Source organism: Xenopus laevis, chromosome 2S, assembly GCF_017654675.1.
Source record: "Xenopus laevis strain J_2021 chromosome 2S, Xenopus_laevis_v10.1, whole genome shotgun sequence".
Classification (NCBI taxonomy): domain Eukaryota; kingdom Metazoa; phylum Chordata; class Amphibia; order Anura; family Pipidae; genus Xenopus; species Xenopus laevis.
The window spans coordinates 107,685,805-107,699,216 of NC_054374.1; the positions used below are offsets into that span (position 1 = coordinate 107,685,805).

Here is a 13,412-nt window from a genome sequence, read left to right on the forward strand (position 1 = left end):
ATCTAAATTACGGAGAGATCGGTTATCTGGAAAACCCCAGGTCCTGATCATTCTCGATAACAGGTCCCATACCAGTACATTGTACTTGATCCAAACTAAGATATAATTAATCCTTATTGGAAACAAAGCCATTCTATTTTGTTTATCTAATCCAAATTACGGAACGATCAATAATCTGGAAAACCCCAGGTCCCAAGCATTCTGTATAAAAGTTCTTTCATTTAATCTAGATTTCTTGCTCATTTTGAATTCCTGGCTTGGAGGCAAGTTTTGGTTGAATAAAAACCAGGTGTACTGCCAAACAGAGCCTCCTGTAGGCTGCCAGTCCACATAGGGACTACAAAATAGCCAATTACCCCAAAATCTTTTTCATGCTTGTGTTGCTCCCCAGTTCTTTTTACATCTGACTATTGCTCACAGGTAAAAAAAAGGTTGGGGATCCCTGCTCTACAGCATACATTAAGCCTGGTTCCCAATGATTCACAGATAATACTACAGGAATGACTGTCATTGACAGCCATGTATTGCCTTCTGTCAGGAAGAATTGCAGACACCATAAAATATTACATTATACAAAAACCCAAATGCAAGAATGTAAGGAAAATATCCAAAGCAGAAAAGATTGTATGAAACACTTACTTGGTGCATTCTTCTAATGATTGTACCAGCATCTGCTGAAAAGCACATATCTCTTCCAGGTTCCCCATTAAGTAAGAGATATTTGTAGGGCTTAATCTGAAAGTAAAAATCAGTGTTTGTTAAGGAAGGGCTAGTGTATCAATGCAAACGATGTTCACAAAGGTACTTGTACTAATGCATTCTCCTTAATATTTGTCTTGCGACAATATGCGTGCAAGGTGCAAAGTATAGGGGTGTGTAAGCACAAGAGAGCTCTGGAATTAAAACCCACTCTGAGGAGGCTTGACCTCCAATGCCCCCTACACATGCTCCTGACTGAAGAGGGCCATTGATCAATGCACATTCCCTGGTCCTGGTTCATTGGTAATTAGTATATCATTTCAAAAACAGTGGGTTGCACAGTTGTAATCATAAAATTGGCAAGTCAACATAACACATAGGCCTAACTATTTATCTATGTTTATATTCTTCATAGGCTGGCAGCACCCTGCATGGTTGTATTATTTGGGGAAAATGTCTCCATCACAGGCTTTATCCTCCTCAACCATTAGCTTTTATAAGCAAAGAGGTTGGCAAGACCAAAGCATTTGTTTCACAGGCTTAATCCTCCCCTGCTTATGGCTTTTAAAAGGAGAAAGATTGCCCAGACAAACACCCATTTTAAAAGGCATACGTGCTGTATTCATGGGGGCTGTAGCAGGTCTCTCTGCTCTAAAACATAGTACAGAGACCTACAGCAAATCATCAAGAGTGGAACCTGATATGGAGTGCAATATGCATTTGGCTGCACTTGCATTACACTTCATAAATCAACCCTATGCTTAGATCAAAGCATACTATATGTACTTACTACTATTTAGATCTACAACCAGTCCTATACCTAAAGAGAGATAAATTACAGAAATCTATATTACAAATGAATTTGCCCTAACACTGTATAACACACGAGCCTCAAACCACTACAGATATCATTCCAGAACTCAAAAGTCTACCTCTATGTGTGGACCAGCAAAGTCAATGAATGCAGTGCATAAGTGAGGATGACTATATTGTTTAAAAAAACAAAACTAAACAAAACAAAACAAAACAAAAAAACATACTTTTCACTAGTTTGCAAATGTCGCAGGTAGTTGGAAAGCATGTCCTGGAGTTCTTTAGAGTATTCACTTTCTGTTTCCAGTATGTTTTGTAGCACCTACGAACAAAAAAGAAAAAGTTAAATGCAAAATTACATAAATTTTATGTAACAAAAGGGAAAATAATCTAATTATTCTAGATGCCCATATCATAACAAATGTAAAAGGTTGTCTCGCAACCCTGGCCAGTACATTATGTAAAGAAATCAGATTCACTTTCTGTACCAGAGGAGAAATGCACGGCAGTAAGCCCCTCACACAGGCTTTATAATGAGGCTATGCCATACAGCACCATAAGATGTGAAGAGTAACAGCACAGACACACTGGACCTCCTTCATTGCGGGTGACAAAATGTCCCCATCCCATCATGATTAATGTAAATTGCTGAAAACATAAGCATTGCCCTTGGTTTACATAGAAGCCCCCTTTCCCTGTCTTACAACTTTATTTACTTCAGAATTAAGCTGCCAAATAAGCTCCTTCAAAACAAGTCAGTTGAAAATCTCCAAGTTTGAAAATCACTTCAGTCAGGAACAGCGTTTGGTCTCACAATGGGCTTGCATACATGCGGCCGTTATGATCCGATTGATGGCCTGGGGGACAAACAATCAGATCAGCCAGCTTTGGCCCCGCACATAGATGATCAGGCAAAGACCTTGCCAAACAAGTGGATCTGCATGCGTATGGGTACCTTAATACTCCCACAATTACTACTGATAAGAGTACCTAATGGCATTAAAGTGAAAGAGCCAATCCTTAGAGAAGTGTAATAAATGTATCTAGCCTACTAGCCAGTGCAAGAAAAAAGTGCTTACATTATTTATTGACAACAGTATTTCATAACACGAGTTAGAACAATGCTGTAGAACGATGGACACCTTGCTCAACCCTTTAATAAAGTGAATGTTACATTAATGCATTACGAAGCAAAATTGTTGCTAAAGACAACTACATTTTCCAGCAAAACTCTACCTAGTCTGTAATTAAACTTGGCCTTCCTCATTTCAGACAGAATACCAGCTCTAAAGAGTGCCGTTTTAAAACCTAGTTGGGCTGATCATGCCCCAAACAGTATCATCAATGCCCTGTTACTGCGAGGCCCTGTCTTCTTGTATGGTATTTGTATAAGCAGCAGACACCCTGTAGGTGGTGATAACAAGCTTTTGTTTAGCAAGGAGGTGAGCCTATGATTGATAAAACAAGGTTAAAGCTGCAGCTGTATTATTAGTAGGGACGTTTGCATTAATAGTATGAACTATCAGATTTAAAGGATATGTCAACCCCAAAAATATTTTTGCCTAATAAAAGAAAACATAATTCTAAGCAACTTTGTAATATACATTTATTACAAAGTTTCTATAGTTTTTAAGTTATTGTATATGTAATGCTAGTGAAAACAGTGTCTGTCCCTTTCTATTCTCTGCCCTGATGGCTCAGATTTTTACAATGTAAAACAAGTAAGCTGACTGACAGACCTGTCCTTGCTGGGGAATGAAGACTTTTGTATTTGTATTGCTATTGAAAGCAGTGTTTGTCTGTCCCTTTCTATTGTCTGTCCTGGTGGCTCTGGCTATAGAAACAATTTAACAACAATGGATTGACAGAGCTGTCTTGCTGGAGGAAACTGGCTTTTACAACATTGTTTTAAGAGTATCAACCATGAGTTAAAGGACCAGTAACATAAAAAAATTTTTTAAAAAACGAAAAATAAACACCAAGACAAAATAAACTTTTTAATAGCAAAGCCTTTATTAAGAAATAACTTACAGAAAGTCAACTTCTTGTCTGCTTCAGAAACGGCGAAAAGGCGACCAACCATCCTGCAACGATCGATTTCTCCTCCCTGGCTATTCACTGACAGGCATCGCCTTCATCCTCCTCCTAGTCTCCCGATGCACACTTCTTCCTGCTATTGTTGTGGGGAAGTGAGTTCGGCTGGAGGGGCCTCCAGTTGTTGGGAAGTTGGAGCCAGCTGGATCGATGTGCAAAGTCCTGGGGCCGGTGCAGCTCTCCATCCAGGATCTCTGCACGGCTCCCTGCACTCCCCTCTGGGGGGATATGGTACAGACTACAGTGCAGCGACACAGACAGTGAACACAGTCCGTCCACCAGCACTACCGCCGCTTCCAGTTCTCAGACTGGCCCCAGCGGGACCCAACCTCTCGGCTTCAAGGCAGTTGGGGCAGTCACAGGTGGTTCTGCCCGAGTAGCGTCGAGCTGCGGAGTGCAGGGACTCCCCCAAGGGCCCGTTAGGTGACTGCCCGGGCCTCCACCACTCCCTGCCCCAGCCGCTCCCCCTCCGCTTCCTGCACTACCGCCACCACCAGTACTGAAGTGTCCCAGGCCGGCTGCGCTGGGACCGTGGGAAAGGGCTGGCTTAGCAGAGGCAGAGCAGGGAGCACAGTGTCAGCAGCCAGTCACGGACACACAGCGGGAGCAGCAGCCACAGACACACAGCAGCAGCCATGAAGCGGGGACACGACTGCAGCTCCTCCGACAGTGAGTTGAACGAGAACATCGAGGTGGAGGAGAGCGCGGACGAGAATGGGTAATGCCCGCACTGCCAGTACTTTCTGCCCATATCCTTAGCTTGGTGCTACTCGGGCAGAGCCACCTGTGACTGCCCCAACTGCCATGAAGCCGAGAGATTGGGTCCCGCCGGGGCCAGTCTGAGAACTGAAGGCCGCGGTAGTGCTGGTGGAGGGACTGTGTTCACTGTCGGTGTCGCTGCCCTGCCGGCTGCGCTGTAGTCCGTAACATATCTGCAGAGATCCTGGATTTATTTTTTTATTCTTTAAAGAGTCCACATCAAAGAAAAGATGAAGATAAGCAAACTGGGGATGGATGATGGTCTCAACAAGTTCTGCCCCTGAAGCAGCTCACAAAAGCCTGGGCAAAATATATCTATCAACAAAATAGGCTTGTATATTCAGGTATAGGATCTGTTATCTGGAAACTTGTTATCCAAAAAGCTCTAAATTACGGGAAGGCTGTCTCCCATAGTCTCTATTTTATTTTTTTTTAAAAAAAAAATATATATCAGGTTTTTAAAAAGTATTTCCTTTTTACTTGATCCTAAGATATAATTATTCCTTACTGCAAAAATATCTAATTGGGTTTAATTAATGTTTTAATGATTTTTTTTTTGTAAAATTAAGGTATGGTGATCCAAATTATAGAAAGATCCCTTACCTATAATAAACATTAGGTCCAATAAAGGGCACATCTAATTACACTCAAATATAGTATAATGAAAGTAGGTGGAAATTATGGTAGAGCCCTGCAGCGGGTGGGTTACTCGCAAAAACCTGCGGGTTAGTGGATATAGATGTGGGTCAGCAGTTCTGTGGGTCGTGGGTCGGGCTGCGGGTCTTCTCAATAGCGATGTCACTTCCAGTTTACAATGACATCACTTCCTGTTTACTCCCCTTTTTTTGATCACACCTACTTCCGATGATGTCACTCTGGTTCACAATGACTGCACTTCCCGTTTTACCCCTTTTTTTTCCGATCACGCCTACTTCCGATGTCACTTCTGGTTTACAATGACAGCACTTCCTGATTCTTGATGGTCAGCCGGGTCACTGGTCCAGGTTGCAGATAAGGTATTTGTGGGTCGGGTAGCAGGTCCAAGCTGGTAAGAATGCGGATTGCAGGTTGCTGGTACAGGTCAAGTACGGGTTTCAAAAAAATGGACCCACGCAGGACTATAAATTGTGGTGTTTATATTCCAGAATAAAGGAACAATGCAATACAGCAAATAAACTAGAAAAGTAAGTCCTCTATCCTATAAACATTGTAAACCTGAGAACCTCATGTGTGCAACCTAAACAACAACTGACCAGGCTGGACATCCACCCATTGGGCAGTTCTCATGAACATTATGTTGAAGAAGTGCACTACTAGCCCAGAAATCCTGGAGGCCAAGGCCAAATGCACATTTAGCCCTAAATGGGCTTCCTCAGGGGGGCCAATGATGTGTATGGACACATACCTGTGACATTAACATGGAACATCATCCACTATTACACCATCACAAACACAAAATGCCTTAATCAACTAAGCATAAAAGAGCTTGTTATACAGCTACTGAATGAATATACATTTTAGACTTAAGGTGGCCATAGACTCCAAGATCCGGAAAGGTAGTCTCCCAAAGATGACATTTTATCCAAGTAATCAAATATTTAAAAATGATTTCTCTGTAATAATAAAACCGTAGCTTGTACTTGATCCCACATAAGATATAATTAATCTTTACTGGAAGCAAAAGCAGCCTACTCGGTTTATTTAATGTTTAAATGATTTTCTAGTAGATTATGGTATGAAAATCCAAATTACAGAAAGATCTGTTATCCAGAAAGCCCCCAGTCCCGAGCATTCTGGATAACAGGTCCCATACCTGTACCATCAGCCATAGGCAATAAAGAGGTGACAAATATTTCAGTCACTATTGATGCCACCACAAATGCACCTAGTTTCTCAAAGATTTAGGCCAGTGGCAGATTGCATTGTTTCCACTTGTGTACATACTGGCCTTAAAGGAGATGGAAAGGCTGTATTTACTTGGGGGTGCCAAAAGTTAGGCACCCCAAGTGATTGTATATATTTACCTGACACCCCCAGCAGGTGCAGGAGAAAACTGCACCGGTCCGGGTATCACAGAGCAATCGCTTCCTTCTTCTTCTTCGCGCTTGTGCTCATGCGCAGTAGCGTGAAAAGCCAAACTTTAACAAAGAAATCGCCTATTTCATTTTACTGTGCATGCGTCTGTCCAGGGAAATTTAATGAAAGAAGAAGGAAGTCGATCACAGTATGGTGCTCGCAGGAAGAACCCCCGGTGCCCAACTTTTGGCACCCCCAATTAAATGGGCCTTTCCTTCTCCTTTAAGGGATACTTCCACAAAATATTCTGGAAAAACTTGATCATGAATCAAATGATGTACTCTGTATACAATGAATTGTGCATCTATACCATGAAGACAGCAGATGGCAGCATTATCCTTTCACTGGAAGAATGTGATAGTCTCTTTACAGGACTATAATGCTGGATACTATAAATTATTATTATTTATAATTATTATTATTTCAAGCGCTGACATTCAGTAAAGATCTTGGTCTAACAGCACAGGAAGTGTTTCCTTGTCTGGTGACTGTCAGCCTAAGGAGACGCTACAGGACCTGCCCATGCCTCTTCCTCTCATTCACTTGGATGGAAACCACCCAAAACCACTAGTACAGGCTGCTTCATGGCCGATAACCTAGGGTACACATAAGTACTCAGACTACCTGATATCACCCTTTTAGTGCTTCAGATCATAGATTCCATGATTCACAGAAGGTTGGGGTATGCTAAATTTGAATTATAAAAGAAAAGGACAGTTTACCGGATATATAAAAGATTAATCAACTTGAGGGCACATAAACCTTACCTAAAACTCTCAAACTTGCCCTTTAAACTGTGAGTCTAAGTTCTCCCAAGAGACTTATCTTAGACTGTTACAAAAGTATCTAAGTATCTATTCTGGGCTCTCTGTCAAACGCCAATTAAGTTAGAAACTTTGTATCTTTTTCTGGCTGTTCAGTGCAGGAGATCAAAGAGAAAGTCTGGACATTTCAGTAACAAACCCGGGACTGCGGGTTGAGCTATCAAAATTGGGACTGTCCAGCGAAAAAGGGGACATTTGGGAGGTATGCCCTACACTCCATGTATGGGGAGGAGTTTCTTCAGTACACAAAAACTACAGTGTAATACCCCTTAATCACCTTATCTACTGTGAGTTTTGGGTGAGTTTGGTCATAACTTTCTTTAGTCCCCATATCTAAATGCAATGAATAGTGTTTAGAGACTCACCAATGGCATGCATGGTAGCAGTGCAAAGGAATACAGTGAAGGTGACCCATGAAAAAATTAGTTCCCATGAAAAAATTCCATAAAGGCATATGATTTATAATCTAGATACCCATTATCATGATATAACTGCAATATATTTTATTGATTTTGGTCACTGTAAGACTGTGTTACATTTAATATCATATAAAATAGCATGAGTCTTGCTTTGGTACTCATTTGGGTTTTTGTTTTTTTATGTAAATAAAAGTGGAGTCCAATAGTCGTAAGGCATTGTGTTTCGAGTTCGAAAGATCCCCCAGTTCAGGGCATTTCAGAATAACATATACCTATATAATGGTTTATTGTCTCCTCATAGAGAAAGCACAATGCAGCCCTATAGGAGGACTCCATGTCAAAGAGATATAATCTTTCCTTTAGAATAAAAATTATGTTATTCTGTCTCAATGCAGTAACATAGCAGCTTGAATAACAGGATGTGGTCTTTTATGGAAGAAAAGGAAACAGATGGAGACCCAATTTTTAATGCTATTTATCAGATATTGTGCCAAAAACAATGCAGCCTGTCACAGATTTAAGATTCACTGCACCCCAGTATAACATAATTCTGCTTGCCTTCTGGAAACAAGCATAAAATATGTTGTGAATGAATCTTCAAAAACATCTAGTCTAGACAATATATATATATCTATATATATCTATATATATCTATATATATCTATATATATCTATATACACACACACACACACACACCCAAATGAAAAGACTGCACCAATCAGGTCTCGAAAAAAAGACCGCACCAATCAGGTCTCGAAAAAAATTTAATTCAATGTTTCGGCTCCTCACTTGAGCCGTCTTCAGGACTAGAAAATTGTGCATAACAAACATACCTATTTAAACCCTCTCCAAAATGGCGCCAAGAGTGACATACTTGGTGGGCGTGGTCTGAACTTCTTAACATTGACAATGTTGGTTTACAGTATACGACAAAGTGTTTCAATCACAGTGTATCATATAATCCCCAGTATTAAAATCATTTTACCCGAGTGAAATAAAAATAAAAAATGCTGGTGGTCTCCAGGAGACGGAGGTGCCAGTCGGAAGCAGTATTGTGCTATGGGAGCCGATTGAGGTGCTGCCAAAGTAATGCATTGCGAGTTGTTGGAAGTAGAGATCCCTGTGACGGTCACATGCCAACGTTGCACGATACGGTGGGTAGGTGACTCCTGTCACGGACAGCTAAATTGTTTCGGAACCGAACGGTGGCTATGCAGATGGATATAGACGGCGACACTGCTCTATATACAATTCCGTAACTGGATTGGTGGCGACAAATGTAATGGGCGAAGGGACCATACCATAGCTCTGTGATATGCTGACAGGTGCACTTTACGCCTCCCGGTCTAAGGGAGAGGCGATCGTTGCCAAATGTTTTTAACTCAGACCACAGAAGTTGGGCTGGAGGCCCGCTGATGTTTTTAACCCCACACCTGGCCACCATGTATTTTATTTCACTAGGGTGAAGTTATTTTAATACTGGAGATTATATGATACACTATGATTGAAAGACTTTGTTGTATAATGTATACTGACGTTGTCAATGTTAAAGGGATACTGTCATGGGAAAAAAAAAATTTTTCAAAATGAATCCGTTAATAGTGCTGCTCTAGCAGAATTCTGCACTGAAATCCATTTCTCAAAAGAGCAAACAGATTTTTTTATATTCAATTTTGAAATCTGACATGGGGCTAGACATTTTGTCAATTTCCCAGCTGCCCCTGGTCCAGGCTGAGTTATTGGCTCATTTAAATCTCCAGGGTAAGACAGGCTAGGACCCTGGAAAATGGTTGAAAAGTACGCTGGCCAAATTAGTCTGCAGGTGGGACTATTTAAGGGGAGTCTGGGTGTGCTGAGGGAGCTGAATAAGCTAGGAGAACTGTGTCAGCAGAAAGGAATTTTGTTTTTGTGAGCTTTGAAACCAACAATCTGGTGTGATTTTACTTTATTGTTTTCTTCTTATGCACAGAAGTTCTGCCTCTTTATGTTTTGTATGATGGGAAAATAAACAACAGGTAGTAGCATGAAAACTTTGTGTTGCTAACCTGAACTTCCTGTCTGAGGATCTGTTTTGCCTGAGCAGTGTGAGTGTGTGTATGTGTATGTGTACACATTACACCTTTAAGACAACACTTGTTTCAGAATAAATATCTTCCATATATATTTAAAACCAGTTTCCACCAGCGTGCATTGCATTCAATAAATGGCAAATACAAAAATATTAAAAAACACCACAAAGGGGGAGCCCCTTACAAAAAGCATATGCTTTTAAATCCCTGAAGTATTGGCAGAGATTCTGGGAGTCTTACTCCTCTTGAATTATATTAAAGGACAATGGAAGACTAAGCAACAGACAGAGAATTATCAGACCCAGAAAGGCAATTAATAGATTGGGACTGTTGTTAAGATGCCATAACACTATCTATTTATTGGGCCTGTGGAGGGTTGTTTGGGCCTATACAGTGGACGTCTGGAAGGCTGTTTGGGCCGATACCATGGGCCTGTGGAGCATACCTCCCAACTGTCCCGTTTTTAGTGGGACAGTCCCTCTTTTGACAGCTCAGCCTGCAGTCCCTCATTTGACCTGAAAATTCCAGTTTTCTCTGCACTGAACAGCCAGAAAAATAAACAATGTTTCTAACTTAATTGGCTTTCGGCAGAGAGCCCAGAACAGCTGCAGCAGCTGATAAGATACTTGTGAAGCAATTTCAAGGTAAGCAAATAAGTAATTGTAACAATATAAGATAACCGGTCCCTTGGGAAAAGTTTAACTCACAGCTTAAAGGGCAATTCACCTTCATTAGCAAAACTGTAATAACTAAAAAAAACACACAAATGTTCAAACCTTCATAACCTGCCAAATTTTGTAAAATGAACATGGTAATTAGGGAGTGTGGGCACAAAAATGGGTGTGGTCAAAAAAATTTGCCACGCTACATGTGCCAACTTTTTTGTGCCTCTTTTTGTTTCCAAAATGTTGGGAGGTATGCTGTGGAGGGCAGTTTGGGCATATACCGCATATTGGGCTGGACCTGGTTATTATAATCTAGGCCAGTTCTCATCTTCATTGACAAATGCACAGAAGTGGGATACTATTCTAGCAAGCATCACACTGCCATCTTGTTTCCTGTCCCACTGCTGCAGACCTAGGCTGTGCTGTAGAGCTGCTTTTATTCTACTAGCCCGGGACAGGTGCAAGGGATAATTTAAGCAGGGGGGGGGGTTCTTATTTATAAAATTGCCAAAAAACAGCAAAGTTATACTGGCATACAGGTCAGCTTTAAACCATTAACATGCCACAAGAGAAAAGTCCTAAAATTACTCCTGTCACATATTGCACAATAGTAGCCTGTTACAATAAAACACTATTTATTTTCTTACAGCTCCATTTATATGCACTGCCCTCAGTTACTGTAAGCAAAATTCTCGACAAACAAATAACAAATTATTAATTATAAAGCGAAAGATTTGATCCATATATATGACCCTTAAGCAAAAATAAAGAGAGCAGTCAGGGAATATCTGGAAGCGTTACATAGCAAACTATAAAGTAATTAATCCTTCATATAACAAAATGGTTACATGTTTGGCAACATACTGCATAGACTGCAGTAGCACCGCTGAGTGCCAAAAGTTGAGATGATACCATATTTGTGCAAGTAGCTGATCATGCAGCTGCCCAATAGAAACCACTCACCACGTTGTAGTAACTTTTGTTGATTGCAGATGTGTCAAACCCTTTAGGTGGGCTCTTCAGTGTAGTGGACTTTGGAGACACTGGCTTTTCTAAAGAAAGGGAAAAGGGCATTTATAAACATTTATGTACAGTCTTTAAAACATTTTAGAGAGGAAAATAATATAATCTAGGACACATGAATATTTTACTTAGACCATACTTTTTTATATTATAATTATTTAAAAACCTGTATCGTCATAAACCTGGAATTAACAATCAGAGAGTGTGAAAATGAAGGCAGTAAGTAAGGCAGGAAACCTACTCTGAGACCTACAAACCCAGCCATGCCCACTTCATGTGAAATAATATTAACTTGCAGGTAAACTGAAAATAATTGACCTACTGAAGCAGTGCAGTTAGATTTCCCTTAAAGAGTTTTGAAAATGCAAATTAAATACCATAGAACAGATATTTTTATTAAAAGAGCATACAGAAAGAATGGGTAATTCATCAAAGGTCTAAGTGAAACAGAATGCAACAAAACATTTTTTAGGCTCCATTTCTCAAATGGAAGGTAGTCAAAGTCCACATTTATGATGTGTTTAAAGGAAAACTATACCCCCCAAACAATGTAGGTCTCTATTAAAAGATACTGAGTAAAACAGCTCATGTGTAAAACCCTGCTTCATGTAAATGAACCATTATCATAATAATATACTTTTTTAGTAGTATGTGCCATTGGGTAATCATAAATAGAAAATTGCCATTTTAAAAAATAAGGGCCGCCCCCTGAGATCGTACGATTCACTTTGCACACATACAAACCACATGTAAGGTCACATGAGCCAATTAACAGACAGAGTTCTGCCTTTTGCTTCCTCACTTCTTCCTGTTATAGTTAGTGTTGTAGTATTTCTGGTCAGGTGATCTCTGAGGCAGCACAGATAGAGTCACGAAATGGTGGTTGAAGGCAAGAGATGTAAAAGGGCAATATTTATGTAAATATATATTCCAGTTGCTTAAGTATTCATTTTAGGGGTATAGTTTTCCTTTAAAAGCTGAAACTAGAAACAATCGGTATGTCTTTCCCTCTGGTTGGAAAACTAAAAATAGCGTTATCAATCTGAACTACAGTAAAACGCATTTCCTGTATTGCAGAGCATATTGATATTCTTTTATTTTGAAGATATCACATGAAATTTCCAGGGCCTTCTTTTTGCTTTGATTCTGTCACTAACTCTGAAGTCTCCCAGCTTCTCTTGTTATCTCCACACACACTAGAAACGAGGATGCAGCACCTAAAGGGCATTGGAATGGTTTACAGGGCAATATGTTTTGAATGCTTTCTAGACAGGCAAGCAAACATCACTAGGAGGCAATTACCATAATCCTGAGAAACCAGGTTATCCAGCTTCTTCATAGTGATGTACAGGGAAGCAAACAATAAAAAAGTTTAAATTTTAAAGAAAATAGACCTCCCTCATACTTCCTGTTGAGATTGCTATGTGACTGAATACATATCAAACTAAATTATGTTGTTGTGCTTGAACAATGTGTAAACCAACATGACATCCCTTTAGAACTGCAACAACATACCAGATGACTTTACTTCTCGGACATAGTTGCTTGGGAACCATCCTGTTTTGCCACTGTGAGTGCCTTCCCACCAGCCACCATCTTCTTGGCGTGTGACATGAATGATATCCCCTTTGTTAAAAGACAGCTCATCTTCATTCGTCTGCTGGAAATTAAACTTGGCCCGTACCACCATATGGTGGTTGCTGTTTTCTGTCATGTCCTAAAGGAAGCAAAGTAACAAATATGTAATTTTTTTCCACTCCTAAAAATGTGTAAGGTGTTATAGCTTTCTTGGCGATGAACTATTTATACAGCAAAAATAAATTGAAGTTGTAGAGGGTTCGAGATTAATCTTGTACTATTACAGCACTATTTTTTCAAATTTGTGGGTCTGTTATCTCTTATATAGCTTGTTTGGGGATGTCAAAGAAGTAATTTGTGTCCATGAGGAGGCTATGGACGATAAAAATATT

At 40.2% G+C, this 13,412-nt stretch overlaps 1 protein-coding gene across 12 annotated transcripts in view; it reads right to left on the reverse strand.

Moving 5' to 3' along the window:
• Positions 1–13,412, reverse strand: part of arhgef7.S (Rho guanine nucleotide exchange factor 7 S homeolog) — a 95,031-nt gene that overhangs the window by 45,833 nt on the left and 35,786 nt on the right. For all 12 annotated transcript variants that reach the window (XM_041583125.1, XM_041583128.1, XM_041583126.1 and 9 more), the window contains exons 5-8: positions 12,958–13,159; positions 11,383–11,471; positions 1,740–1,834; positions 640–735 (exon numbers count right to left, since the gene is read on the reverse strand). In XM_041583125.1, coding sequence (XP_041439059.1) covers positions 640–735; positions 1,740–1,834; positions 11,383–11,471; positions 12,958–13,159 — 482 coding nt within the window. The remainder of the gene's footprint in view (positions 1–639; positions 736–1,739; positions 1,835–11,382; positions 11,472–12,957; positions 13,160–13,412) is intronic.